Source organism: Polypterus senegalus, chromosome 14, assembly GCF_016835505.1.
Source record: "Polypterus senegalus isolate Bchr_013 chromosome 14, ASM1683550v1, whole genome shotgun sequence".
Classification (NCBI taxonomy): Eukaryota; Metazoa; Chordata; class Cladistia; order Polypteriformes; family Polypteridae; genus Polypterus; species Polypterus senegalus.
In genome coordinates, this window is record NC_053167.1 from 143095530 (window position 1) to 143121295 (window position 25766).

The window sequence follows — 25766 nt, forward strand, 5'->3', positions numbered from 1 at the left end:
GTAGCTCTGTCCTTGCCACTTCTGCTCAGAGCACATTGTTTCAGAAGTCCTAGCCTTTGTGTGCTGAGGTGTTCCTGCTCAGTCTTGAATCTGTAGTTGTGAACAGCAAAGTGCTCATCCAGGCACACCTGCCATGTACTGTAGACCTCATTTGTGCAGACTCATTCATCAACGGTGACAGGAGCTACCTAGGGGTTCTTGGGGTTCTTATGGACTTCTGTCAGCATTTTGACTTTGCTGGATCAGCCTGACGAGCAATTTTGGCAGTTGTTTGAGATCTTCCCCACTTGCAGGTGGTCTTCTAATAGAACCACTTGCCACACTTCTTTCAATGGCCTCATTCAGCTCTTGATGATGATGATAATGACAACATACACACAAGCAAATCCATCTAAATGTCAGATCTTTAAATAACAGGAGGGCAGGCTCAGACGAGACCCCTCTGATGATGTCCTGATTCTAATTTGAGGACTTTGAGGTGGTGATAAATGTTGGGATGCACTTAGTTTTTCCACATGTAAAATCTGCATTTCTTTTTATTTAAATTATACAATTAACTGAAAATGTAAAGGGGCCTGATGTTTCCTACATTACATGACCTTTATTGACAGATTTGGATTAAATGAAGATCAAAGTTTGCTATGTCCACTGTCACAATCAAGGGTAAGACAAGAGACAAGATGAAATGTCGGGTACTAACCAGGCCACCATGTTTGCTAAAAATAAAACATTTTCTCAAATTAACAAGCGCAGGCAGTAAAGCAAAATCAAAATGTAGCCTTTGTGATTGAAGTTCACATTAATCTGCACCATTTTAGAAAAATAAAATGAATGAAGAGTAAAAAGGAAACTGCTGGACTACCACTGACTAAAAATACTAAGAGCTGCCCTCCTGAATGAGGCCTCTCTGCTTCATTTCATCTAAGCAGGCATCAACAGCTCTCAACATCTGCTGGAGGGCCGTCAGGATCAAGACGTCCATATTGAGATTGAGCTCGAAATCTACAGCGTAGTTCTTAACCAGGGAGATAGCAGAGGGGGGAACTCCCAACACCTGTGCCAGTTGAGTTACCTGGGAATAAAAAACAGAAAAGAAGAGGGTGAGCTGATAGGGTCGACATGAAGAAGAGAGCTGAGACAAACCCAGATGAGACTTGATGTACAGTGACAGAAACATCTCAGATGGTGGTCGAGCCCACAGGTCCATTCATTTTATATTACAGTGTTCATGGTCTGCCTGCTACTATAAGAGGTGCCCCTCAGTCTCAGCTTTTAAATCCCTGATTGAAGACTCACTACTTCAGTTTAGCACACCCTGACTAGAGCTGCTGATTAACTACTGTGATATAGGGCGCTATACTGTACTATATTGCCCAACCCGGAATAGACTCACACTGAGACACGTAAAACACACAAAGACTTTATTTTTCTTCACCTTTGGGGACATCTTCCCATGAACCCTACAGGCACAACACAGTCCAAGTAAGCACACAAAATGCTTCCTTCTGGAACCACCACTCCTCCTGTCTAGTGTCGCCCACCACCTCCCAACTCTGGTAACTGAGTGGTGGTTGCTGGCCTCTTTATAGCCCACCCGAAGTGCTCCAGGTGTTTGATCACCTGTTTCTGATTGTACTTCTGGGTAGGGCTAGAGTCATCCACGCAGGCTCAGGGACCCAAGCAGCACCTGGCGGCCACCCCAGATCCCAATAGGGCTGTGAAGAACCCATCTCAGCTTTGCCTTCATCGACCTATGGAAAGCATTTGACACCGCCCACCGTGAGATGCTTTGGGAAATACTTTGGGAAGTTTGGATGTCATCCAAAATTTCTCACTATGTCCTGTCTTTTCCATGACGGAATGAGGGTGAAGGTCCTTGTTGGCAGGGACACATCTGCTCCCTTCAAAATCACTGTTGGTGTCAAGCAAGATAGTGTCCTGGCTCCACTGCTTTTCAACATTTGCCTTCTCTCCAGATGTGCCCTGGCCACCACTGATGGAGTGCAGTTCTGGTCCATCCATGAAAACCCTAAATACAAAGAGGACTGTTTGATTTATGTTAGGTAGATTGCCCAGAGGGGACTGGGCGGTCTCGTGGTCTGGAACCCTACAGATTTTATTTTTTCTCCAGCCTTTGGAGTTTTTTGTTTTTTCTGTCCACCCTGGCCATCGGACCTTACTCTTATTCTATGTTAATTAATGTTGACTTATGTTTATTTTTATTGTGTCTTCTATTTTTGTATTCATTTTGTAAAGCACTTTGAGCTACATTTTTGTATGAATATGTGCTATATAAATAAATGTTGATTGATTGATTGGTTGGTACTGTCTGGATGGCATTATGTTCAACCTCTGAAGATTACCAGCTCCTTGAAAACCTCCTCGACAAACATTTATGAGCTACAGGCGTAGCTTTTCACCCAGGAAGTCTGCAGAGGACCATTGAGTCCATACATTCAGCCTATTCTTGAATGGGCCATGAAATCAGCAACTCCAAGACACTGACCCTTCAGACTGCCTTCCAGCACACAGATCCTCCAGTGGACATCAAGATTGGCAAGACGACACAGGGGAACATACAATCCTTCCTCAACCTTGTGCTTCTGTGATTGAAGAAATTGAGAACCGCCTCTAACTAGCTTCCTCTGCATTCAGCTGCCTATGCAAGGGTGTCTTTTGTAACCAAAATCTCCACATGAACCAAGGTTGTGGTTTATCACATGGTATGTATATTAACATTCCTTTATAGATGTGAGTCCTGGACAGCAAGCAAATCCGCACTGCCTCCATAAGATTCTGGGCTTCACTTGGGAGGAATGGCTTCCACACACTAAAATTTTGTAATACAACTCATCAAAAGCATTGAGCCATGCTGCTTAACCGTGTCCTCTGCTGGATCGGGCATGTTATCTGAATGGATGAGTCTCGGCTTCCTGATGGTCCTGTATGGTGAGCTTGCTGGAAGGATCCTGACCTCAAGGTGTACCAAGAAATGATGGAAGGACATTCTCTCAGGGCTTGCTCCATTTGACATATGCAGCTTGAGGAACATGCTGAGGACTGCACACTTTGGAGATGGACAATAAATGAAGGAATCCATCACTTTGAACAATGGACACATCAACAAGAGGAGAAGGGCAAGAAATCTCCATTGAAACCAATCCACTGCACCTGAGGAGCAGTTCCTTGCCCATCATGCCTTTCCAGAACTGGCCTGCTGTCCCACCAGCGCACACACAGGAGGAGGAGTGATGGAGATGGATGGCCATGACTGAAATTAAGTCTACACTGTTTTTTAAGGTGGTCTACGTTAGTTTACTCCTAAACCTTCATGACGATCTGTTTGTATGCATTGTAGATTTGGGACTCAAAATATATTTAATTTTGCAAAACAAAATAACATTTTGCGCACTTTTAGGCTCAACAAAATAGTGAAAAACTAGTATGCCATGTCTCAGGAAGCCCATCTTCAAATTTTGCATTTCTCAGTTCACACAGACCAAGCGACACACAGTGGGTAGAATTGTGAACATTGTTGGCTGACATCACAGAGAGAAGCAGGGGCCACTCCAGGGCTTCTACTCTTCTCACGGCTGAACAGCCTGATCGATGCCCATTCACCCTGGCTGTCTCCTTCCAGCACTTAAGACACTGGAAAAAGGCCACTAGTGATGTGATATCAGGACAAGAGATGACCTTTTCATCAATGATACTGCTGGGCTCCTTTTGGATACTCGAATGACGGTAGAGGCTTTATAACTTAAACCATATTAGTAAAAAGTGCTGAGTAAATACCAAGTATCATGTGGAGAAGCTAAAAGAGACCCCATTTCAAATGCAACCAGCCCAGGTATATGGTCAGGTCTGGATCTGACATCACCCTCCTGACTGGGCAGGCTCAGTTACTCCATCACAGCACAAATGTGAAAGTTCAGAGGTCATGGACAAGATGGCAACTCAGAGAAAGAAGAAACCTGGAGATATGACTCAGAATTTCTGAAAGTTCAGATACCACTGCATTACTGTCCTTACTATAATAATGTCACTGTCACTTGATCAAGGCTCATGAATAGCTGCACTCTCTCTGTCACTTTGACTCACCTTCTCATAAATGTAGCGGCTTTGGTACACTTTGGTCAGGTCATTTGCAACTTCTGCACAGGCATCGTCTATCTTAGTGACTATCACAAGCTGAGGAATCCCTGTGGGACAAAAAGAGGAGAGTCCGTGAAATTCTGGGAGGTACTTTCTGTTTCTCACATCCCTTATGACAGAATGAAGAAGACCCTGACAAATCTTTAAGGAATCTTAAAGATTTTTAATCGAATATGAGATAATTATTTATTATTAGATCACCATTTCCTTTTCTTGTCTAATTAGATTCATCTCAGTTGTCTCTGGTTTCCGAACCCATGGCAGGACTGAGGCAGCTCTCTTTCACTGATGTTTATTTCGTTTGTGTTTGCTGTGATCTGAAAATGTCACGAGCAAAATGAAGGAAACCGTAATGAGACGCGGTTTGGATTCCAGGAGGAAGACCATTTACTTCAGAATCTCAGTAAAGCAGACTCCACCTCCGATTATTTGGAAGAGTTGAGGGATGTTCATAATTCTACAGGATTATCTAAGCTGACTATAGAGATTCTTTTTCCACAAAGTGATTTTGTGAGTCTTATATTTTTCTTATATTTTAGGGACACCATCCACACCGTTTTAATTGCCTGCATGCCTGTCTTGATTATTCACAAGTGCAGTCTTCCATAAGATAAGCACAGAGATCTGGATAATTTGTATATTTTTCCTGTGTGTTACGTGTGAAGGTGCTGGATTTGCTGTTGTGTGTTTCACACATTTGTCTGTTGCCACACACGCGCATGGGAAGCAGCTAAAGGGCTTGAGTGAAGGCAGCTCTGAGGCATGCCGGGATGTGGCAGAGAGACTCTTTTCTCCCTTTTCCTGTAGACCATTCCCGGGAGATTCCACCTGGCTCTTTTGACGTTACTTCTGGTACCGAGCCAATGGCAGTAGACCTTACCAGCACCGCCCTCTGATGTCATGTCCGGCTTGATCCAATGGTTGATGAACACGCGTGCCCGATCCTTATGACCTCACTTCCTGTCTTCCCCTTTAAAAGCCTGCCTTTTCCCCTCAGTCTTGTTGTGGACTCTATGGTATGCACATCAGTGCTGTTTACTGTAAGAAATAACGACTTTTGCAGCCAGGATACCAGAATATACGGGTGGCTGCCCCAAACCTTCATCTTGAGTATGTCTCATCTTTGTGACATTTGTGTAGTCAGCAGGATCGAGAAGTCCTGGAAGAGAAGGGGACAGGACCTGCAACCCATCCAGGTGGGAGTGTACCGGGCAGAGTTTCTAGGCGGGGAAGGTGTCCCGTGTTTTGTAGTGGCCTGGTACAGGCTCTGCTCCCAGCATGCTCTACTAGGCAACCTAGACAGGCCAGGGAGTGCTGGGAGGAGCTCACAGACTTGGGCTGCTTCGGAAGGGGAGGCAAAGAGGGCTGTTTATGATCTCTTGAGAGAGTGCCCACCTCCCTGTAAAGCCAGAGCCCCGATTTCCACCTAGGGGTGCCCCAGACTGGCAGGTGAGTACCCTGAAAAGCTGGAGGTTCGACCCAGAGCGCCCACCCTCAACAAGCCTGGTCCCTATGGGCAAAGTAGGGGTGGCTACAGCCACAGGAACTGAAGCCCTCTCAAATAATAGAGCAGGTGGCTTTCTACCTGCTTCTAGACACACTACCCCCGGGCATCACCCAGCCGGTCTGGGGTAGAGAATTTAAAAACATGGCAGAGCCCATAGAGCTCGTAGAAAGACAAAGGATGGCCTCACAATCTCGGGGAGCTGAACCGCCCTTTAACCAAACTCAACCGGGGTATGTCCCAAAACCTAATACCCCCCAAGGTACAACAAAGAGCTTGTGCCGGTGTCCCGAGGCTGCAGGCAAAACCGCTTGGGAAGAAGGTGGAATACAGGTGGAGGGGGAGGAGCAGTTGGTGTGCTCTGATAAACCCGTTGGCGGTCCCACACACAGGTGCGTGATCATTAACGGTATAAAACGCCTGCTCTATTCGATACCGGCAGCAACATTTCCATTGTTGCCCGATTTGTGCTACTGCAACAGTGGTTGAAATTTAAGGCTGGTATAACCTGTGTCCACGGGAAACCCGCTGGTACAGGACTTCTGCTTGTGTCATCAGCTAAGGGGATCAGTTCGAAATTAACCGTGGCAATCCTCCTGATCCTCCACACCCGTGATATTGGGGCAAGACTGGCCTGAAATTAAAAGCGTGAGACACATACCACTCCCAGGATTACTTTGGGCCTCGTTATAGACGGGAATGAGCCGTCTCAGGCTGCCTCCACGCCGTGTAATCAGCCGGCAGAGAGACGGCAGCTTCCCTGAGTGACGAGTGACGCGGCTGGATACGCCATCCACCGACGCCGAGATGGAACGGAGGAAACCACGCCCTTGAGGTCGACGCTGACCCTCTCCTTGTTGCGGTTCCACTTAAAGAGACGCCGGCTTCTTTTAGAAGGAGCAATGGAATGACGACTCTTTGAAGTTTGCTAAAAATGCAGTGGTCCTTGTCAATGGCCAGCACACTAATCAGCCGATGCCACAGGGCCCTCACTTTGTTTTAGACAACGACCTTCTTTATCGTGTAGTAATGCATGATGGGCAGGAGAGAAAGCAACTGCTAATTCCGCGTACCTTCCAGCCGCAGGTCTGCTAGCTAGCACACGCCACCTCCTAGGTGGTCACTTGAGCACCGAAAACTCTGTAGCGGATCAAGCTCCATTTCTACTGGCCTGGGATCAATGAGGAGGTTCGCCGCTTTTGCGCTCCTGCCCGGAGTGTCAACTGCGACAAATTCCTAGAAGGGACTGTGCTCCTCTCATTCCTATACCTTAATTGACATTCCCTTCCACAGAATTGGGGTCGATTTGGTCGGACCCCTAGAGCCCTCAGCCTGAGGACACAAGTACATTTTAGTCCTCGTGGATTATGCTACAAAATACCCCGAAGCTGTTCTGTTGCTCAGCTACCTCTAAAGCCATCGCACGGAATTACTAGGGTCTTTGGCGTGGGTATCCCCAAGGAAGTCTTGATGGACAGGGGACCCTTTCACCTCAGAGATGTTCAAGGAGACTGCCAGTTACTGAAAATAAAGCATTTAAAGACCTGGTGTATCATCCTCAAACCGACGGATTAGTAGAGAGGTTTAATCAGACTCTCAAACAAATGCTGCGTAAGGTGGTCAGCGAGGATGGAAGGAACTGGGATCAGCTCCTTCCCTCGCCCTTTTGCCTATCGGAAGTCCCACAAGCCTCCACGGGTTCTCCCCTTTGAATTACTGTATGGGCACAACCTCGGGCATATTAGATATTCTAAAGAAGGATGGGAAGAAGAGGCTCTTCCTCTACAAACATATTAGAGTATATCACGCAGTTATGCGATAGATTTGGAAAGATTTGGCCTCCTTAAAAGTCACATGGAAGAGGCCAAGCAGCACAGGCCGTTACTACAACCGCTGCACGTCTCTTCGGAGTTCCACCCGAGATCGGGTCATGGTCCTAGTGCCTACCTCCCACTCTAAGTTGCTTGCCCATTGGCAAGGCCCCTACGGTTAAGGAGAGGAAGGGACTGGTCACTATTTGGTGAGTCAACCCAATCGCCGGCCAAAGGAGCGGTTTATCATGTGAACCTGCTGAAACCGTGGAAGGACAGGGACCCCGATCCCTCCTCCGCCAGCCCCCGGCCACTCTTCGCCACACACACAGCCTTAACTTTGGTACAGACTTAAGTCCCAGACAACGGCAGGAGCTGGAAACAGTTATCCGGACCGCTCGGGAGGTAGTCAGTCTCGGAAGGACTCTCTGATTGAGCACAACATTGTGACAGAGCCCGGGTTGTTGTCCGAGAACGCCTGCATTGTCTTCCTAAGGCAAAAGGGCTGAAGTGGAGCTTGAGATCAAGCGCATGCTGGAACTAGGTGTGATTGAGGAAAGTTATAGTCCCTGGTCCAGCCCCATTGTGCTCGTGGTAAGCCTGACGGAGTTGGAGGTTCTGCAATGACTTCCGCCAGCTTTATCAAGTCTCCCAATTTGATGCCTATCCAATGCCATGCGTGGGCTAATCTCCTCGAGAGGCTTGGACAGGCTCAATATTTGACCACACTGACATGACAAAGGGTACTGGCAGGTTCCTTTAACGGACTCCGCAAAGAAAAAAACATGTTTAGTACCCTAGCGGACACTGGCAGTATCGTGTCCTTCCATTTGGGTTACACGGGGCTCCAGCAACCTTCCAGCATCTGGTGGACAAAGTGCTCCGGGCCTCATAACTCATACAGTGCTGCCTACCTGGATGACATGGTCATCTATTCCAGCACATGGAGGGAACACCTACAGCATGTCCGGGTGGTATTACGGACACTTAGTGAGGCCGGGCTCTGGATTAATCCCAAGAAATGCTTCTTTGTTAAGCGAAGCCAAATATTTAGGCTACCTGGTGGGTGGGGTACCGTAAGGCCACAGTGCTCCAAAGTTGATGCCATTCTGAAATGGCCCGTCGCTGAACCAAGCAGCAGGTCCACCTGAGCTACCATTGTAAACAGTCATCTCTCGGCTTGTAAAATAGTACATTTAAAACCAAATTACTTTGCAGTTGCCGTATCAGTGGGTTTTATTAGTGAATGAACACCTTAAAAGTGGCTGTTGTCGTCCAGCTTATTAAATCAGAGAATCAGAGTCCAATTGCACAGTCCTGCTGCTCAGCTTAAGTAAAACAAAGGACCACCAGAGACAACCCATCAGTTAGGTTTTTTATATAAACACATTCATGGGATCATCATAATAAGTGTTTTGCATAATAACCAAAGCGATGAAACAACATGCATGTGCTGGTCACATCACTTCATTTATAACACAAAGTATCCCAATACCAGACTATTGTTACACACAATGGAAGGAACAACCTGATTGCTACTCGAGTAGCTCTGGTCACTGGAGGGCAGTAGAGAATGGCCGTGTTCACTTAATCTACTGGAAGGTCATCTACTCCTCTCATGGGCTCATTTGTCTCGTTCCTGATTAATGTCCCATCAGGCTCTGCCAGGCTGCAGTTACTCACCCTGTTGTTCATGTTGGACTGGACGAACTTAAACTTCTGCAACAGAACTTGACTAATGAGGCTGACTTTGCTTGCTTCCACAACATAGACAATGCAGTGCACCTTTCAGCCAGTGTGGGCTTCTCTCTGTAGCATTTGAATTTATCTGAAATTGGTGCTTTGGGATTGAACTGGAAAGAAAAGGACAGATTAATAAGAGACGAGGGTGCAGCCCGCAGACACACAAACACATATCTACTGTTATTCACAAGCATTTTCTCCTGGTTATTTCCAATTAGTTACACAGAAATGTACCACATAATTTATGCTTGTCCACACTTGAGTGCTCATCATGAAATGTTCACCATAATTCACAATAAAAGAGCAATGCACTGCAAGAAAATGAAACATAAAACAAACAACTCCAAAATGAGGTGAAAATTAGAGACAGAAATTATGAAGGGACCTAATATATCCAAAGACAGTAACAATTGCAGAGAATTTTTTAAATAAACAATTCATAACATATTCTTAGTTTTTAAATGTTTATTTTCTGTTGTTGATTAATTTTGTTCAGTCTAATTTCATATAATGTTTTTGATTTTAAAAATTATTGTGTTCTTGTAATATTTGGCAATTCAGTTTGTTATGTATCTTCTGCTCTGTGTATTGAATCCAAAGGGTCGGGGCTCCAATGACACTGCTGGTTTATAAGCTCAACACAACAGCAACATTTATTTCTAACGGACATTTTCATATAAAGAATGCTCATCAGAGTGTTTCACAAAACAGCAAAAAATAAGTTGTAAGAAAAATACAAATTGGAAAATTAGTCAAGAATAAGAATGAAAAGTGACACACTAAAAGAATAAATGAGGTAAATCAATACACACTTAACAACATCTTATTTTGTACATCACTCTGTATAAAGCACTGTGACCAATGCTCAGTTAAAATGCAAGTGCAGATGATACGAGTGACTAAATACTGAACTGGTCCACATAGAAATGCAGATTTGTTAAAACACAGAGAACAAAGCAGAACTGGTATAATGACTTAATGTACATAACACAGTGAGGCCTCAGCACTTTTGGTGGACTGCATTAGCCCATGGGTCATCGTTTTTGAGTCTCTTTGTTCTTCTTTAATGTTCTAAGTATCCATTTTTGACCTCTGATTTTGGACGTTTGGCTCTTTGTCTTTGGTATTTGAATTTGGATTTAATTTGTTTTTTCAGATTTGAGTTTCATGTTAGGGGACTATATTTTGTTGTTGTCTTCTTTAAATCTTTAAATCAAGGGTTACAGTTTACCCACTCTCTTTGGAGATTTATAGACTTTGGCTCCTTTTTGGTGGTTCTCCTGAAAGGCACTGACTACCTTTGTGACATCATGTGGTATCTGGAGGAAGCTTGTGCAGCAGTACTAACATCCATTATGGTGGACTGAAGTTCACCAAGTACAGTGCAACCAGAAAGTATTCACAGCGCTTCATCACTTTTCCACATTTTGTTATGTTACAGCTTTTATTCCAAAATGGATTAAATTCATTTTCTTCCTCAGAATTCTACGCACAACACCCATAATGACAACATGAAAAGTTTACTTGAGGTTTTTGCAAATTTATTAAAAACAAAAACCGAGAAATCCCATGTACATAAGTATTCACAGCCTTTGCCATGAAGCTCCAAATTGAGCTCAGGTGCATCCTGTTTCCCCTGATCATCCTTGAGATGTTTCTGCAGCTTCACTGGAGTCCACGTGTGGTAAATTCAGTTGATGTGACATGATCTGGAAAGGCACACACCTGTCTATAGAAGGTCACACAGTTGACAGTTCATGTCAGAGCACAAACCAAGCATGAAGTCAAAGGAATTGTCTGTAGACCTCGAGACAGGATTGTCTTGAGGCACAAATCTGGAGAAAGTTACAGAAAATTTCTGCTGCTTTGAAGGTCCCAATGAGCACAGTGGCCTCCATCATCTGTAAGTGGAAGAAGATCAAACCACCAGGACTCTTCCTAGAGCTGGCCGGCCATCTAAACTAAGCGATCGGGGGAGAAGGGCCTTAGTCAGGGAGGTGACCAAGAACCCAATGGTCACTCTGTCAGAGGTCCAGAGGTCCTCTGTGGAGAGAGGAGAACCTTCCAGAAGGACAACCATCTCTGCAGCAATCCACCAATCAGGCCTGTATGGTAGAGTGGCCAGACGGAAGCCACTCCTTAGTAAAAGGCACATGGCAGCCCACCAGGAGTTTGACAAAAGGCACCTGAAGGACTCTCAGATCATGAGAAACAAAATGATGAGACAAAGATTGAACTCTTTGGTGTGAATGCCAGGCGCCACGCTTGAGGAAATCAGGCACCGCACATCACCAGGCCAATACCATCCCTACAGTGAAGCATGGTGGTGGCAGCATCAGGAACTGGAAGACTAGTCAGGATAAAAGGGAAAGATGACTGCAGCAATGTACAGAGACATCCTGGATGAAAACCTGCTCCAGAGCGCTCTTGACCTCAGACTGGGCGACGGTTCATCTTTCAGCAGGACAACGACCCTAAGCACACAGCCAAGATATCAAAGGAGTGGCTTCAGGACAATGCTGTGAATGTCCTTGAGTGGCCCAGCCAGAGCCCAGACTTGAATCTGATTGAACATCTCTGGAGAGATCTTAAATGGCTGTGCACCGACGCTTCCCATCCAACCTGATGGAGCTTGAGAGGTGCTGCAAAGAGGAATGGCGAAACTGGCCAAGGTTAGGTGTGCCAAGCTTGTGGCATCATATTCAAGAAGACTTGAGGTTGAATTGCTGCCAAAGGGCATCGACAAAGTATTGAGCAAAGGCTGTGAATACTTATGGACATGGATTTCTCAGTTTTTTATTTTAATAAATTTGCAAAAATCTCAAGCGAACTTTTTCACGTTGTCATTATGGGGTGTTGTGTGTAGAATTCTGAGGAAAAAAAAGAATTTAATCCATTTTGGAATAAGGCTGTAACATAACAAAATGTGGAAAAAGTGATGCGCTGTGAATACTTTCCGGATGCACTGTATTTGCGTGAAAATGTTCTTGCACTTCATACTGTGTTGGTTGCCTTTATATGCTAAATGCACGCACTTATGTTCATGTGCTGTTTGTTCGCTTGTGTTTATAAGCATTGTATTGATCATACAGGGCATGTATTGTAAAAATTGACTAGCCAAGGTCAAAACCTGAAAGACAAGATTTAGCAAACATAGCCAGGACATGAGACCACCAGGAGTGTTCTGAATAGCTGCATCACTGTCTGTTCAGGAACTGCAGCATCTCTCACCGTGCAGTTCTACAACAGGACTGAGAAATGATCATTGGGAACCTTGCCCCCAATAAAGAGGTGTTTATAAAGCAATGCATTACAAAGCTTATCATTGGAGGACCACCACTACCTTGGTCTCTTGGTCCCACTTCCATTTGGCAGAAGGTTCTGTTGCATCCAAACCAGTTCTGCCAGGTTATGAAACAGTTTATAACCCTCGCAGGGATAAAAATGGCAAATATGATCCATTATATAAAAGGGTGACCAGGCAGATCCAAGCAACTATAGACCAGTAAGCTTTATGTGCATCAAAGAAAATTAATGGAAAGAATTATTAAGGATACGATTGAGCAACACCTGGCAAGGACAGGACAGTCAGTGTGGGGTCAGAAGAGGGAGGTCGTGTTTTACTAACAGGCTGGAATTCTCTGAGAGGCAACAAAAAGGATACGATCAAAGTGAAGGATATGAGATTGTTGATGTGGACTGGCAGAAAGCATTTGATGAGGTGCCACATGAGAGGGTGGACATCAAACTAAAAGAAGTGGCAGTTCAGAGTGATGTTTTTAGATGGGTGCAGAATTGGCTCAGACACAGGAAGCAGAGGGTGAGGGTGTGAGGAACCTCATCAGAACTGGCCGATGTTAAGAGTGGTGTCAACTGATTCCGTTGTTTAAAACTCCCATTTAAGCACACAGATTCATTTGACGGAACTTCCAGGAGATGTTTACCTGGAAACCCATGAATATGTCTCGAGTTATGATTCGTTAAAAAGAGTGGCGCCCATAATGAAAACAAGGTGATGCTGTGGGAGGTGATATTTAATGTTTAACACTATTAAAATGCATCAGATTCAAAACCCAATGTCACTTCAATAAGATACTTTGACTTTTAAACCCTCCAAACGGAGTTTCGATTATTTTTAGAGGCCAGGGAGACACTGCAAAAAAATTCTAAAAATAAAAGCCACACCATCACAAATAAAAAATAAATTATTTCTTTTGAATAATTTTCTTTCTCTATTTGTGTTTGTTGCTATTCAATCAATTATTCATCCATCCATTATCTAACCCATTATATCCTAAACCACAGGGTCAGGGGTCTGCTGAGCCAATCCCAGCCAATACAGGGCGCAAGGCAAGAAAAACAAACCCCGGCAGGGCGTCAGCCCACCGATCAATCTAATCATACTTTACATAAACTTTTGATGTGTTAGTTTGCTTTTTTAATTGTTATTTAGTTCTTTGAATTTATGGTGTTGTGGGTTATGATTTATTTTGAATTGTTTTCTTGAAATGGTTTCCCTTTCAGTTGATTAATTCATTTGGACTATTGGATGCCTGCTCCTTTAGCAAATCACTCAATCAATCATGAGATGCGTCCACATTTTACAAAGAGTAAGGGAATCTTAGCACTAAATGTCAGGACAACGAGGAGCAACAGCTTGCCTACTGCCATGCAGTACTCATTTGGCTTAGAAACTTTTTCTTTGTTTGGAATTAAATTAAACATGGTTTTGCCTGGTTGGCCCCCAAATATTTTTGGTCTTGTCTGCAAACTTTACAAATTACTAACTGCATAAAGCATATGTTACGCCTCATGGTCTAGGGAAACCTAGGCCAGGTACAAGTCACTGTAGCTACAGGGTGTAACCACAGCCATATGGTGAAAAGCATAAAAGAGACAGGCAGCATTCCTGAGTCAGACCAGACTTCTCTGTTCTGCTTTATTCTCCTTTTACCAGAAATATATATTGTAAAAGGAATAGACTGACACACTTAAAAGGTTTGGGGCAGCCATCCGTATATTATTCCTGGCTGCAAAAAATCTTGATAAATACAGAGATGTTCTCTATACGAGTCCAAAACAGAACTGATGATGGTTTGTCAAGATGGCGGTTTTAAGGGATTGCAAAAGGAAGTGATGTAAGGGAACCGGAAGTGATGTTCTTCATTAGTTAGAGTAGGTAATGGAAGTGATATTCTTCTAGGCGCGGAACCAGAAGTGACGCATCTGTTTTAAATCAGACAGGTTTTCCGCGCTGGTCTGTAGAGATAACAGGAGAAGGTTTAGTGCACCCTGTCACCCCTGGCCTGGCGTGGAATTACTTTTGCTTGGTCCATAACGTCTTCCTAGTTGCCGTGTGACAATATATGCTTCAGTTTCTGCATAGATCAACATGGCAATCAGTGAAACAATGGTGCAAGCCAATTTCCTCCTCTAGAACAAATAATGTAAACACATTTACTTTGGTTCAGCAATGGTATTGTGGCCAGCTATCAAAAAGTACTTGATTAGAAACCAATGTCCTCAGAACTCGTTAATTTTCAAAGGAAGCAGACAGTTCTGTTATCACCACATTGTGTGTCGATGAGATACTTAATCAAAGCAGGTGACAGATAACCATCAACAATAACCTGGAGCAGAATTTTCTTCCTTTTCTTTAAAATGCTAGTTTATTGTCCATTACACTAAGCAACACACCGAAATGTTATTTCCTTTATAATACTGAGTTCTAGCCCATTACACTCTCCCCTACTTTTTTGTGATGTCTCCTGACATCTTGCTGCAAAGGCTCAGCCTTTGGTTCAGTGTCTATTATGTCTCAATCAGTGGTCTTAGGTAATAATCAAATCCTGGGTATGCTGGATACACTATTGTGTGGCTTGGCAACAGACACATAGGATTCTGTATAACTGCATGGACACCAGGATTCCAAGGCTGGTATGATGGCTGCCCCAGTCTGTGGTATGTGAATACTACTCTGGGTCTGACAGTGGAGCCGATCTTCTTAAAGTGTCCCTTCTATGTCACTCTGGTGTTTTGTTCTAGATCTTCTTGACCATTTGTGGGTTCCACTGCTTCATTAATGTTCCCACCTGGGGTTCAGCAACACTGGTCTCCATTTCCAGTCCTTGTTCCCTTGATGTTCCTTGGAAGGATTTCTGTCAGGTTGTCGTTGTTCTCGTGGTTCAGGGTAGAACTCGGGCCTTGGCTCTGAGCCTGGAGCGTGACTCAGATTCTATTATCTCAGATCTGACATGTGCAGGAAAGTAAGGCAAGTGACAGGGCCATATGAGGTTTCAGCTTCCTCATCAGAGTGATCAGACGCTGAGTCTGGTGTCCCACTACTTGTTCTTGCTGGTCTTTGCATTTTCCTTTTCACCGTGTTCGATTTAGTGTCTTTTTCAAGAGGTAAGTCATTGACAGGCAGCAGGAGGTTGCGTGTACTGTAGTATCCGCTGGGCTGTCTTTAAATCGCTCCATAATATTACATACCTCTTTTTCCCAGTAGTCACAGAGTTTTCTTGAGCCTTCTCTCAGATAGGTTTCTGACTAAGACTCTGTCACTTGGTTGAAGAATAGTGCCCTCACTGTACGGTCATAATACTGCTTTACCCTTGGCCAATGCTTTCCGACTGTTATCTGCAGCAATCTGGTAAGCTTCTTTCATCTTGGTTGCCCATTTTTTTACAAAGTACTGGCTGTCTGTTTCCTCATTGTCAGTTGTAAGATTAAACAACAAATTGATAGGAAATCTTGGAGCTCTGCCATACAAGAGGAAAAATGGTGAATAGCCAGTTGATTCGTGTCATATACAATTGTATGCATGCACAAGTTGTGGTAATCACTCCATTTTGACTTTTCTCTTTGCAGGGTAGCCAAACGGGGATAAAGTCTTGGAAAATCTTCTCAGCTATGGTTTTTCCAGATTTGTTTTGATGGCATATGCTTGTGCAAAGCGAGTGAAGTGATCCATCAGGACCAGAACATACTCATAACCTCCTTTACTTGGCTCAAGATGCAGAAAGTCCAGAGAGAGCAGTTCAAAGGTTCGCTTGTAGTAATAGAGCCCATGGGTGCTCTGTCTGGGTGACTAGGGTGCTTCTGCTTGATGCAGGCGCATTGTCGAATTACATAATCTTCAACCTCTGCGTTGCATATAAGGCCAATAAATCTTTCTCTGGCTAGATGAATCACCTTGTCAGATCGATATGTCCCATATCATCATGGAGGCTTTAAGGACAACTGATTTCCAGCTTATTTGGCAAAACAAGTTAATTTTTTCCTACTTGTTCGTACAGTACTCCTTTGTAAATGGTGAGTTTGTTCCATTCAAGTGTAATGGGCTGGAATTCAGTATTCTAAAGAAAATGACATTTCTGTGTGTTGCTTTAGTGTAATGGGCTGTAAAACCAGTGTACTAAAGATAAGGCAGAAGATTCTGCTCCAGGTTATTGTTGATGGTTATCTGTCACCTGCTTTGATTAAGTATCTCATCTATACACAATGTGGTGATAAATAGAACTGTCTGCCTCCTTGGAAAATTAATGAGTTCTGGGGACATTGGTTTCTAATCAAGTACTTTTTGATAGCTGGCCACAATACTCATTGTTGAACCAAAGTAAATGTGTTTACATTATTTGTTCTAGAGGAGGAAATTGGCTTGCACCATTGTTTCACTGGATTGTCTTGTTGATTTATGCAGAAACTGAAGCATATATATATTTCTGGTAAAAGGAGAATAAAGCAGAACAGAGAAGTATGGTCTGACCTCGGATCTGCTGCCTGTCTCTTTATGCCTTTCACCCTATGGCTGTGGCTACACCCTGTAACTACAGTGGCTTGTACCTGGCCCAGGTTCCCCTAGGGCTTGAGGTTGGTAACACAAACAGAAAAGAGCTTGTGTATCCAACATTTCATGTTTTTGGTGAGATAGCAGAATGAGACAAAATAAAGGTCGACCAAGACTGCGACTGAACTCAAATACAGTGGTACCTTGAGATACGAGTGCCCCAACGTACGAGTTTTTTGAGATACGAGCCATCACTAAGTCGATTTTTTGCCTTGAGTTACGAGCCAAAATTCAAAATACGAGCCATCAAAGAGCTTACCACACATTTCGAGGAACTGATGACAGAGGAGTCAACGGAATAACAGACGTGGCAACATACGGCAGTTCTGCAGGAGATTGGTATCAAGGAGGAGGTTATCACTTAAAGTGAGATAAAGGAAGTGTTTGCAATGTGGGAAAAGTTTGAACTTTAAAGAAAAGAAACACTCTGAAAAGTTGCAGCTGATCACGCAGTGGCGCTATTTAATGACACTTGCGTAACTATATCAGAAACATGCTAAAGGGGAGGACTAAAGAAAGCTCCTTGGACAGGTTTCTAGTAAAATGCCCCTGCGTAATGAAAGTGACGAAAGCGTGGCAGAAAAGAAAAAAAAAACTAGTGAAGAAGAAAAATTAAATTAAGCAAAAGCGTAGCGAAAGAAAAAGCATTGTAATACGCTTAATCGGCTTCGCCAACATTTGTTTATTTCTTTAGATTCTCTTTATGTATTAGGTTTTATTTTGTTTGTATACAATATTTGTTCATTATAAATACATTTTCTTATGTTGAAAAATATTTAACAAAAAATTGTGTGGTTTTTGGGGTTGGCACGAATTAATTTCATTTCAATTAATTTCAATGGCGAAATTGATTTGGAGATACGAGCATTTTGACTTACGAGGCAGGTCGCAGCGGAGCAATTAAACTTCGTATCTCAAGGTATCACTGTACCTAGAATACATTTTATACAGTCACCAGCACTGTCAGATAACATATAAACTGTCAAAGTACGTGGAGCTTCCAATACTTTGGAAGTTTTAAACTATCTGAGAAATTGTGTAATCCACAATCCCCTGTAATTTCTATCTGTATAATCTGACTTCCTTGATGCGACAAACTGTAGCAACTGCAGTTAGTAAGTTTGACAGGCTCTCCGACGCAAGGTTGTGTAGCTCGCCACCAGCTGTAGTTTTGCATGCTGAAATAGTGGAAAACAAATCTCATTTTCTAAGTCTCAGAGCCAACAATATAATATCTTTGTCTGATGTAATTAAATGTACCCTTTTTTGAGATGTAAGGCATTCCATTAAAGCCTGAAGTTAGAATTCAGTAAATTGCCTTGAGGTTATCTGAAGAGCCCGCCTAAATCTCATTACACTCTCCCTAAATTACTAACTGCACAAAGCATACACAAAAATGGATCCCAAAATAGAGGATCACTTGTGTTTTGTTTTGTGTGTTGTATTTACCCATTTTTGATACCGATTGCTTGCCCAACCTCGAGCTCAGGGTCGCTGAACTGGAGGAGCAGTTAGCTGACCTGCGCTTGTAATAGAGAAATGGCAGACTTGGCCCAGGTGTCCCTTTAGAGAGATAGTGTACCCCAAGGTGGCGCTGGAGGAGATTCCAGACCATACAGGTAGAAATAGGTGGGTCACGGTCACAAGGTAAGGTAAAGGTGTAAACTGTCCTGGGGCATCAACCCCAGAATTAGAAGTGTCAAACCGCTATCATGTCCTTGTGGAGCTGGACGGGTGTCTCTGATAATTCTGAGGTGGTAGGCAGGGAAGAGGAGCCCCAATGGACCACCTCAAAACCAGTTCCCAAAAAAGAGAGTAGTGATAGTTGGGGATTCATTAGGGGATTGAAGCACAGGTGTGCTCCAGAGAGAGAGTCTCGCATGGTGTGCTGTCTTCCGAGAGCTCAGGTGGGAGACCTCCTGGAAGGGTGGATAGGCTCTTGGCCAGAGCGGGGGTGGATCCAGTTGTCATTGTCTGTGTTGGAACAAATGACATACAAAAGATTTAAAAAGAATTAATAGGAAACAGTTGGTCTTGTGCGATTCGAGAGATGGACGTCTGAAGTGGAGCTCCGCTAGCAGTGGTGCTATTTTTCATATTATTTGCTTATTATTCTGAGATATCCTGTATTTATTCAACCCGAGAGGGACTGCTACAGTATATGTAAACACATATAAACATGGCCAACAAGAAGGGGGGCCAAAGAATCGAAGACTAAAGCTACATCCAAGCTGATCAGCAAGCCCTAGTTCGAGATACGCCTCTCAGAGACAGACCTGGATCAGATGGGCGAAAGTACAGACTCCTCGGGACCACGGTCCGCTACATCGTCGCCGGCTGAGAGCGAAAAAGCGAAGGTGCGATCGTGAGTGCAGATGTGGATAGCTCGCCGATTGGAGAGGATTACCTGAAACTGGAAAAGGCCGGAGGTCCGCGGCTTCAGTTACGCAATTACGCGGGACTGGAGCAGCGGGACACCGGCTTCAGCAAAGTCTGCTGCTTCATCTACGGTACAAGAAGGCACAATTGAGCTATCTGAACTGAAAGTGTTGCTCGCTGAGCTCACGCAAGATATAAAGAAAAGCGAGAAGGCTAATGAGAAAGCAACGGCAAAGGCACATGAGAGACTGAAACAGGAGATGAAACAGGCCAATGAATGGCTGCGACAGGAAATCCAACAGGCAATGAAAGGCTGCGACAGGAATTCCAACAGGCAAATGAAAGGCTGCGTCAAGAGGTACAACTTGAACTTCGACAGGTGCTGGGTAAAATTGAAGAGCGCATTGAGAAAAACTCGGTTAAACTGAGCACGCTTGCTGATCAATTGGAGCATCTTAAGGAGACATTCACGAATCGGATCGAAATGGCGAACATTAGCTGCCAGTGCGAGGAAAGAGCAGTAAATGTCAGTTCGGAATGTAAAAAACTCGGAGAAAAACTTGGAGACAGACTGGCTGCTTTAGAAGATGGGAGTAGAAGGTATAATGTCAGAATTGAAGGCCTGCCGGAGAATCGAGAAAGTTCAAACCCTGTGAAATTCGCAACTGAACTTTTTTCTAAAATAATCGGGGGCGACTTTAAAGCAGAATCTGAGATAGCAGCGGCTTACCGCGTACGTGGATCAAACACCGTCAGACCCCGACCAAGATCTTTTATAGTTCGTTTTGAACGATTATCATTTAAGTTAGAGGTGATGGCACTCCTCAGAAAAAAGGAAGATATTATATATGAAAATAGCCACATTCGTATCTTCCCTGACTTCTCTCCAGCAACAGCTATTAAGCGCAGCCTTCTATAATATTAAACAGCGGTACGGCAAGCCAGTGTCAAATACAGCCTCCTGTATCCGGCAAAACTGAAAGTGGAATGGCAGGGTCATTTCTATGTCTTCGCTAGCAAGGAAGAAGCAGAAAATGAATTAAGAAAGCTGATCCCGGGACTATTCTGATACATAATTGTGAGTCATGGCGGTAAATGATAAAGCTAGGATTAATAATCTACTGTCTGATCTATTTGTTTTAAAATACGGGTTTTTTTATCAGCATATATTCTCATATTCTTATTATTACTTACTTATTATTATTATTACTTAGTATTACTAGGGCGCTAAATGTTTATGTTTTATTGTGCTTAATTACGTTTTCCTCCTTTTTTTTTCTTTTTCTTTTCTAATTATTTCATGTGTACCCTAAATGAGACTGTTCAATATCATACCCTTGGTTTACTGTTATTGCTATTACTGCATTAAGACTTGTTATGCTTATTTTGGACACATCTTTAACACCATCACCTGGGTTTATTATCTGGGGGTATCATCTTAATGCACTAAAATTGCTGAAGATATATATATATATATATTAAGTGCAAAATTCTTTTTTTTTTTTTTTTTTCTCTTTTAAAGACTATATTGGTAACAGATATCTCTATCTTTTAACCTAAAGCGCCACTGCATGGGGGCTTGATGTGCTTTGGACGTGCTCTGTCTCTGGGTATGTCAGAGGACTGGGACTGCGTGAAGTGGGTTTTAGCCTCACCTGGGGAGGCAAAAAGGGAGGGTGGGGGTTAAGGGGGGAAGAGAAAGAGAGCAGGCTTGATCTATACCTAATCTATCATCTCAATCTTTATAATTATAACTATCAACGTAATAATAAGCTGCATGGCAACAACTCTTGGGGAATAGGAAATTAAGACCTAAACTATTTCACTTCCAGTTAAGACTATAAAATGACATCAAAAACTCAGAATCAGTGTCTCCATGATGGGACAGTTAACTTCGTAAGCTGGAATGTTAAAGGCCTGAATCACGAATTAAAGAGAAAGAAAGTACTTTCTCACCTAACAGGTCTAAATGCTAAAATAGTATTTTTACAGGAAACCCACTTACTAAGTAAGGATCAGTTCCGGCTGCAAAAGACTGGACTGGCCAAATGTTCCATTCTAGTTTTACAAAGAAAACTAGAGGGTGGGAATTCTCATACATAGAACAGTACCATTTGTAGCATCAGATGTAGTATTGGATCCTGAAGGGAGATATGTAATGGTCATGGGAGACTTATCTAACTGTAAAATGATTTTGATAAATGTTTATGCACCTAATGTTGATGATAAGGAATTTATACAAAATTTATTTGCATCCATTCCCAATCTGAACACTCATAAACTTATAATGGCTGGGGACTTTAATTGTGTTTAAATCCACTTTTAGATAAGACTTCCTCCACAGGGGCGGCAACTAACACGCAAAGATAATTACAAAGTTTATAACTGATCACAACTTATCAGATCCCTGGAGGTTTTTAAACCCAAATTCAAGAACATATTCTTTCTACTCACCAGTACATCATTGCTACTCAAGGATTGATTACTTCTTTATAGATAATAACTATTGTTATTTCAGACCATGCTCCGATGATCTTGGAGCTGAAATTACTAAGCCCCATACACTCACCCGCAGATGGCCTCAACCGCTTCTATTAGCTGACGAGAATTGTACTGAATTTATATCCAAACAAATCAAATTCTTTCTAGAGACAAATACATCCCCTGAGATCTCTGCAGGAATACTCTGGGAAACTCTTAAGGCCTTCTTAAGAGGACAGATTATCTCATATCTTTCCCACAGAAATAAATCCGAAGCGAAGAAAGTAGCAGAGATAAAAAGCGAAATTACTAAAATAGATGAAGAACATGCCAGACTACCAAGCGAGACTCTACATAAGAGGAGGCAGGCTCTACATTCAGAATTAAACCTCTTGACAACTAAAGAAACTGAACAACTAATTTACAAATCCAGACATCATTATTATGAACATGGAGAAAGCTAATAAGCTTTTAGCGCAACAAATTCACAAGCAAGATGTACGCAACGCAATCTCGGTAATCACTAACACGAACGGAGATAAAATCATCGAACACAAAAATATAATGTACACTTTTAGAGACTACTATAAATCCCTATATACTACTGAGTTTAAAGAAGACAATATACAATCTAATGCATTTCTGGATACATTACAGATACCACAAATTGACGCTTTTAGTGTGGAGGAACTTGATAAACCTCTGGCATTATCAGAATTACTGGATGCTATAAAGTCACTCCAAGGTGGAAAAGCAGCAGGCCCTGACGGCTACCCTGCAGAGTTTTACAAGAAATTCTCGCTCAGCTAGCTCCCTCCTATTAGCAACATTTACAGAAGCCAGAGATAACCAATCTCTTCCACAAACCTTTAAGCCAAGCACTAATCACTGTCTTTCCAAAACAAAATAAGGACTTATTACAATGTGCATCATACAGACCAATTTCACTTCTGAATAACGACGTTAAAATACTCTCTAAAATCATAGCTAGAAGGATGGAGAAAGTGCTCCCTCGTAATATCACAAGACAAAACTGGATTTATTAGGGGCCGACACTTATCTTCAAATCTTCGACGCCTGTTTAATGTAATATACTCACCAACTAAATCAAACACCCCAGAAATATTATTATCATTGGATGCAGAAAAAGCATTCGACATGATTGAATGGAGGCGAGCGGTGGCGCAGTGGTAGCGCTGCTGCCTGCATGTTAGAGGCCGGTTAAGCTTCCGGGTCCTCTCATGAGTTGCATGTTCTCCCGTGTCTCGCGTGGGTTTCTCCGAGCGCTCGGTTTCCTCCCACAATCCAAAGACATGCAGGTTAGGTGGATTGGCGATTCTAAATTGGCCCTAGTGTGTGCTTGGTGTGTGGGTGTGTTTGTGTGTGTCCTGCAGTGGGTTGGCACCCTGCCAGAGTTAGTTCCTGCCTTGTGCCCTGTGTTGGCTGGGATTGGCTCCAGCAGACCCCGTGACCCTGTATTTGGATTCAGCGGGCTAGAAAAATGGATGGATGGATGGATGATTGAATGGAAATACCTTTTTACTATTTTGGAGAAGTTTGGGTTTGGCCGAACATTTGTGCATGGATTAAATTACTGTATACTAACCCAGAAGCTTCAGTTTGCATCAATAACATTTGCTCAGACTACTTTAAACTAGAACGTGGCACAAGACAAGGATGCCCCTTGTCACCACTGCTGTTTGCAATTGCCATTGAACCACTGGCAATACATTGTCGAAATACTGATCAGATAAAGGGGATTAGCAGAGAAGGACTGGAACAGAAAATCTCCTTATATGCAGATGACATGGTACTGTATATATGGGACCCAGAAAATTCTGTGCCTGCAGTCTTAGCAGCACTCACAGAATTTCAAAAGATCTCTGGTCTCAGAATTAATCTGAATAAAAGTGTACTCTTTCAGTGAATTCTCAAGCATATAATATTAGATTAGACACCCTACCTTTTATCATTGCAGAACAGTTTAAATACCTCGGGGTAAACATCACAAGTAAACATAAAGCTCTTTATCAACAAAATTTCGTCATCTGCATGGAAAAAATTAAACAAGACTTGCATAGATGGTCAACCCTTCATCTCACACTAGCTGGAAGAATTAACACTGTTAAGATGAATATTCTTCCTAAGCTCCTTTTTAAATTCAAAACAATCCAATATACATTAATAAATAATTCTTTAAGCAATTAGATTCAACAATAACCTCATTTATTTGGAATTCAAAACATCCACGCATCAAAGAGCGACCCTACAAAGACAAAAGGCAGAAGGCGGCATGGCTCTACCTAACTTCCAGTTTTATTACTGGGCGGCAAATATACAGGATAAGAACCTGGACACAAATAGAAGAACATACACAGGCTTGGACCGCAATAGAAGTAAAATCCTGCAGTACTTCTTTGTATTCCTCTCTGCGCTCCAATAAACACTGCGTTATCGGCAATACACTAATAACCCTATTGTGCTCCACTCACTTAGAATCTGGAACCAATGTAGAAAGCATTTTAAGGCGGAGAAGCTTCTATCTGTGGCACCTCTGCAAGAGAACCACCTCTTTCAACCTTCACAAACATATGCAGTTTTAATATCTGGAAAAATTTGGAATTAACTTGCTTAGAGATCTTTATATAGACAACGTCTTTGCATCCTATGAACAATTACATTCCAAATTTAACATTCCAGCTACAAATTTCTTTCACTATCTTCAAATCAGGAACTTTGTTAAACAGAACCTTCCAGATTTTCCTCATCTTGCACCCTCATCCACGCTGGAAAAATATTGCTCAATTTGAGGAATTAGACCCATCTCTACAATATATAAAATCATTTTACAATCCCTTCCTTTCAAAGATCCAAGAGGACACTGGGAAAAAATCTCTCAATTAATATATCAGAAAAGGAGTGGAAAGTAGCAATGCAGAGAATTCACTGAGCTCCATATGTGCAAAGCATACAATTATACAACTCAAAATTATATATCGAGCACATCTGTCTCAACTAAACTCTCAAAATGTTTCCAGGGCCTGATCCAACCTGCGAACGTTGCACCAAGCCCCAGCCTCACTGGGTCACATGTTCTGTGCCTGCACCAAATTAACATTATTCTGAACAAAAATTTTAATTACCTCTCAGACAGCCTTGGACTCACAATCCCTCCTAACCCATTAACAGCTGTGTTTGAGGGTCTTCCAGAGGGCTTAAAGTGGAGAAGACAAACAAATCGTGATTGCATTCACTACACTATTGGCGCAGACTTATTCTGATAAACTGGAAGAACCCAAACTCTCCTCTTTAAGTCAGTGGGAAACCGATGTGTTATATTATTTGAAATTGGAAAAAATCAAATACTCAGTTAGAGGATCTGTACAGACTTTTTTCAAAACATGGCAGGATCTAATCAGTAATATTTTAAAATAAGTTTATAAAGCACAGAGAATTTATTAATTTAGTATGTTTACAAGCCTTAAATTTTACACGTTTGGCTTGCTCTCTCTCTCTCAGGGTGGGGATCGATCTGTTCTTAACATAATTCTTTTTTTGTAAAAACTTGATTGCTATGTATTGATTGTAATAAAATTAATAAATAAAAAATTAATAGGAAACTAAAAAAACTCACGGTGGATTAATAAAGATTTAAAAAAGAAGTTGCAAAGGAAAAAACTGCTTTATAAGGCATATTAGACTAATGACTGCAAAGTGAATCATAGAGCATATGAGAACAAGAGGCCAACCATTAAGAAGGATATCAGGGAGGCTAAAAGACAGTTGGAGAGGAATAGAGCAGATAAGCTTAAAAGAAGACCCCAAGAGATTCTTTCAGTATTTT

General features: G+C 42.6%; 1 protein-coding gene across 2 annotated transcripts in view; it reads right to left on the bottom strand.

Annotated features, from left to right (window-relative positions):
- Positions 1-518: 518 nt before the first annotated feature.
- Positions 519-25766, bottom strand: part of LOC120515064 (interferon-induced protein 44-like) — an 82960-nt gene continuing 57712 nt past the window's right edge. Inside the window, exons 4-6 of one of the 2 annotated variants that reach the window (XM_039735784.1) lie at positions 9153-9323; positions 4102-4202; positions 519-1072 (exon numbers count right to left, since the gene is read on the bottom strand). In XM_039735784.1, the coding sequence (XP_039591718.1) occupies positions 878-1072; positions 4102-4202; positions 9153-9165 (309 nt within the window). In that variant the 5' untranslated portion in view covers positions 9166-9323 and the 3' untranslated portion in view covers positions 519-877. Of the gene's footprint in view, positions 1073-4101; positions 4204-9152; positions 9324-25766 lie in introns of both variants that reach the window. The other variant, XM_039735783.1, reaches the window with a different exon arrangement.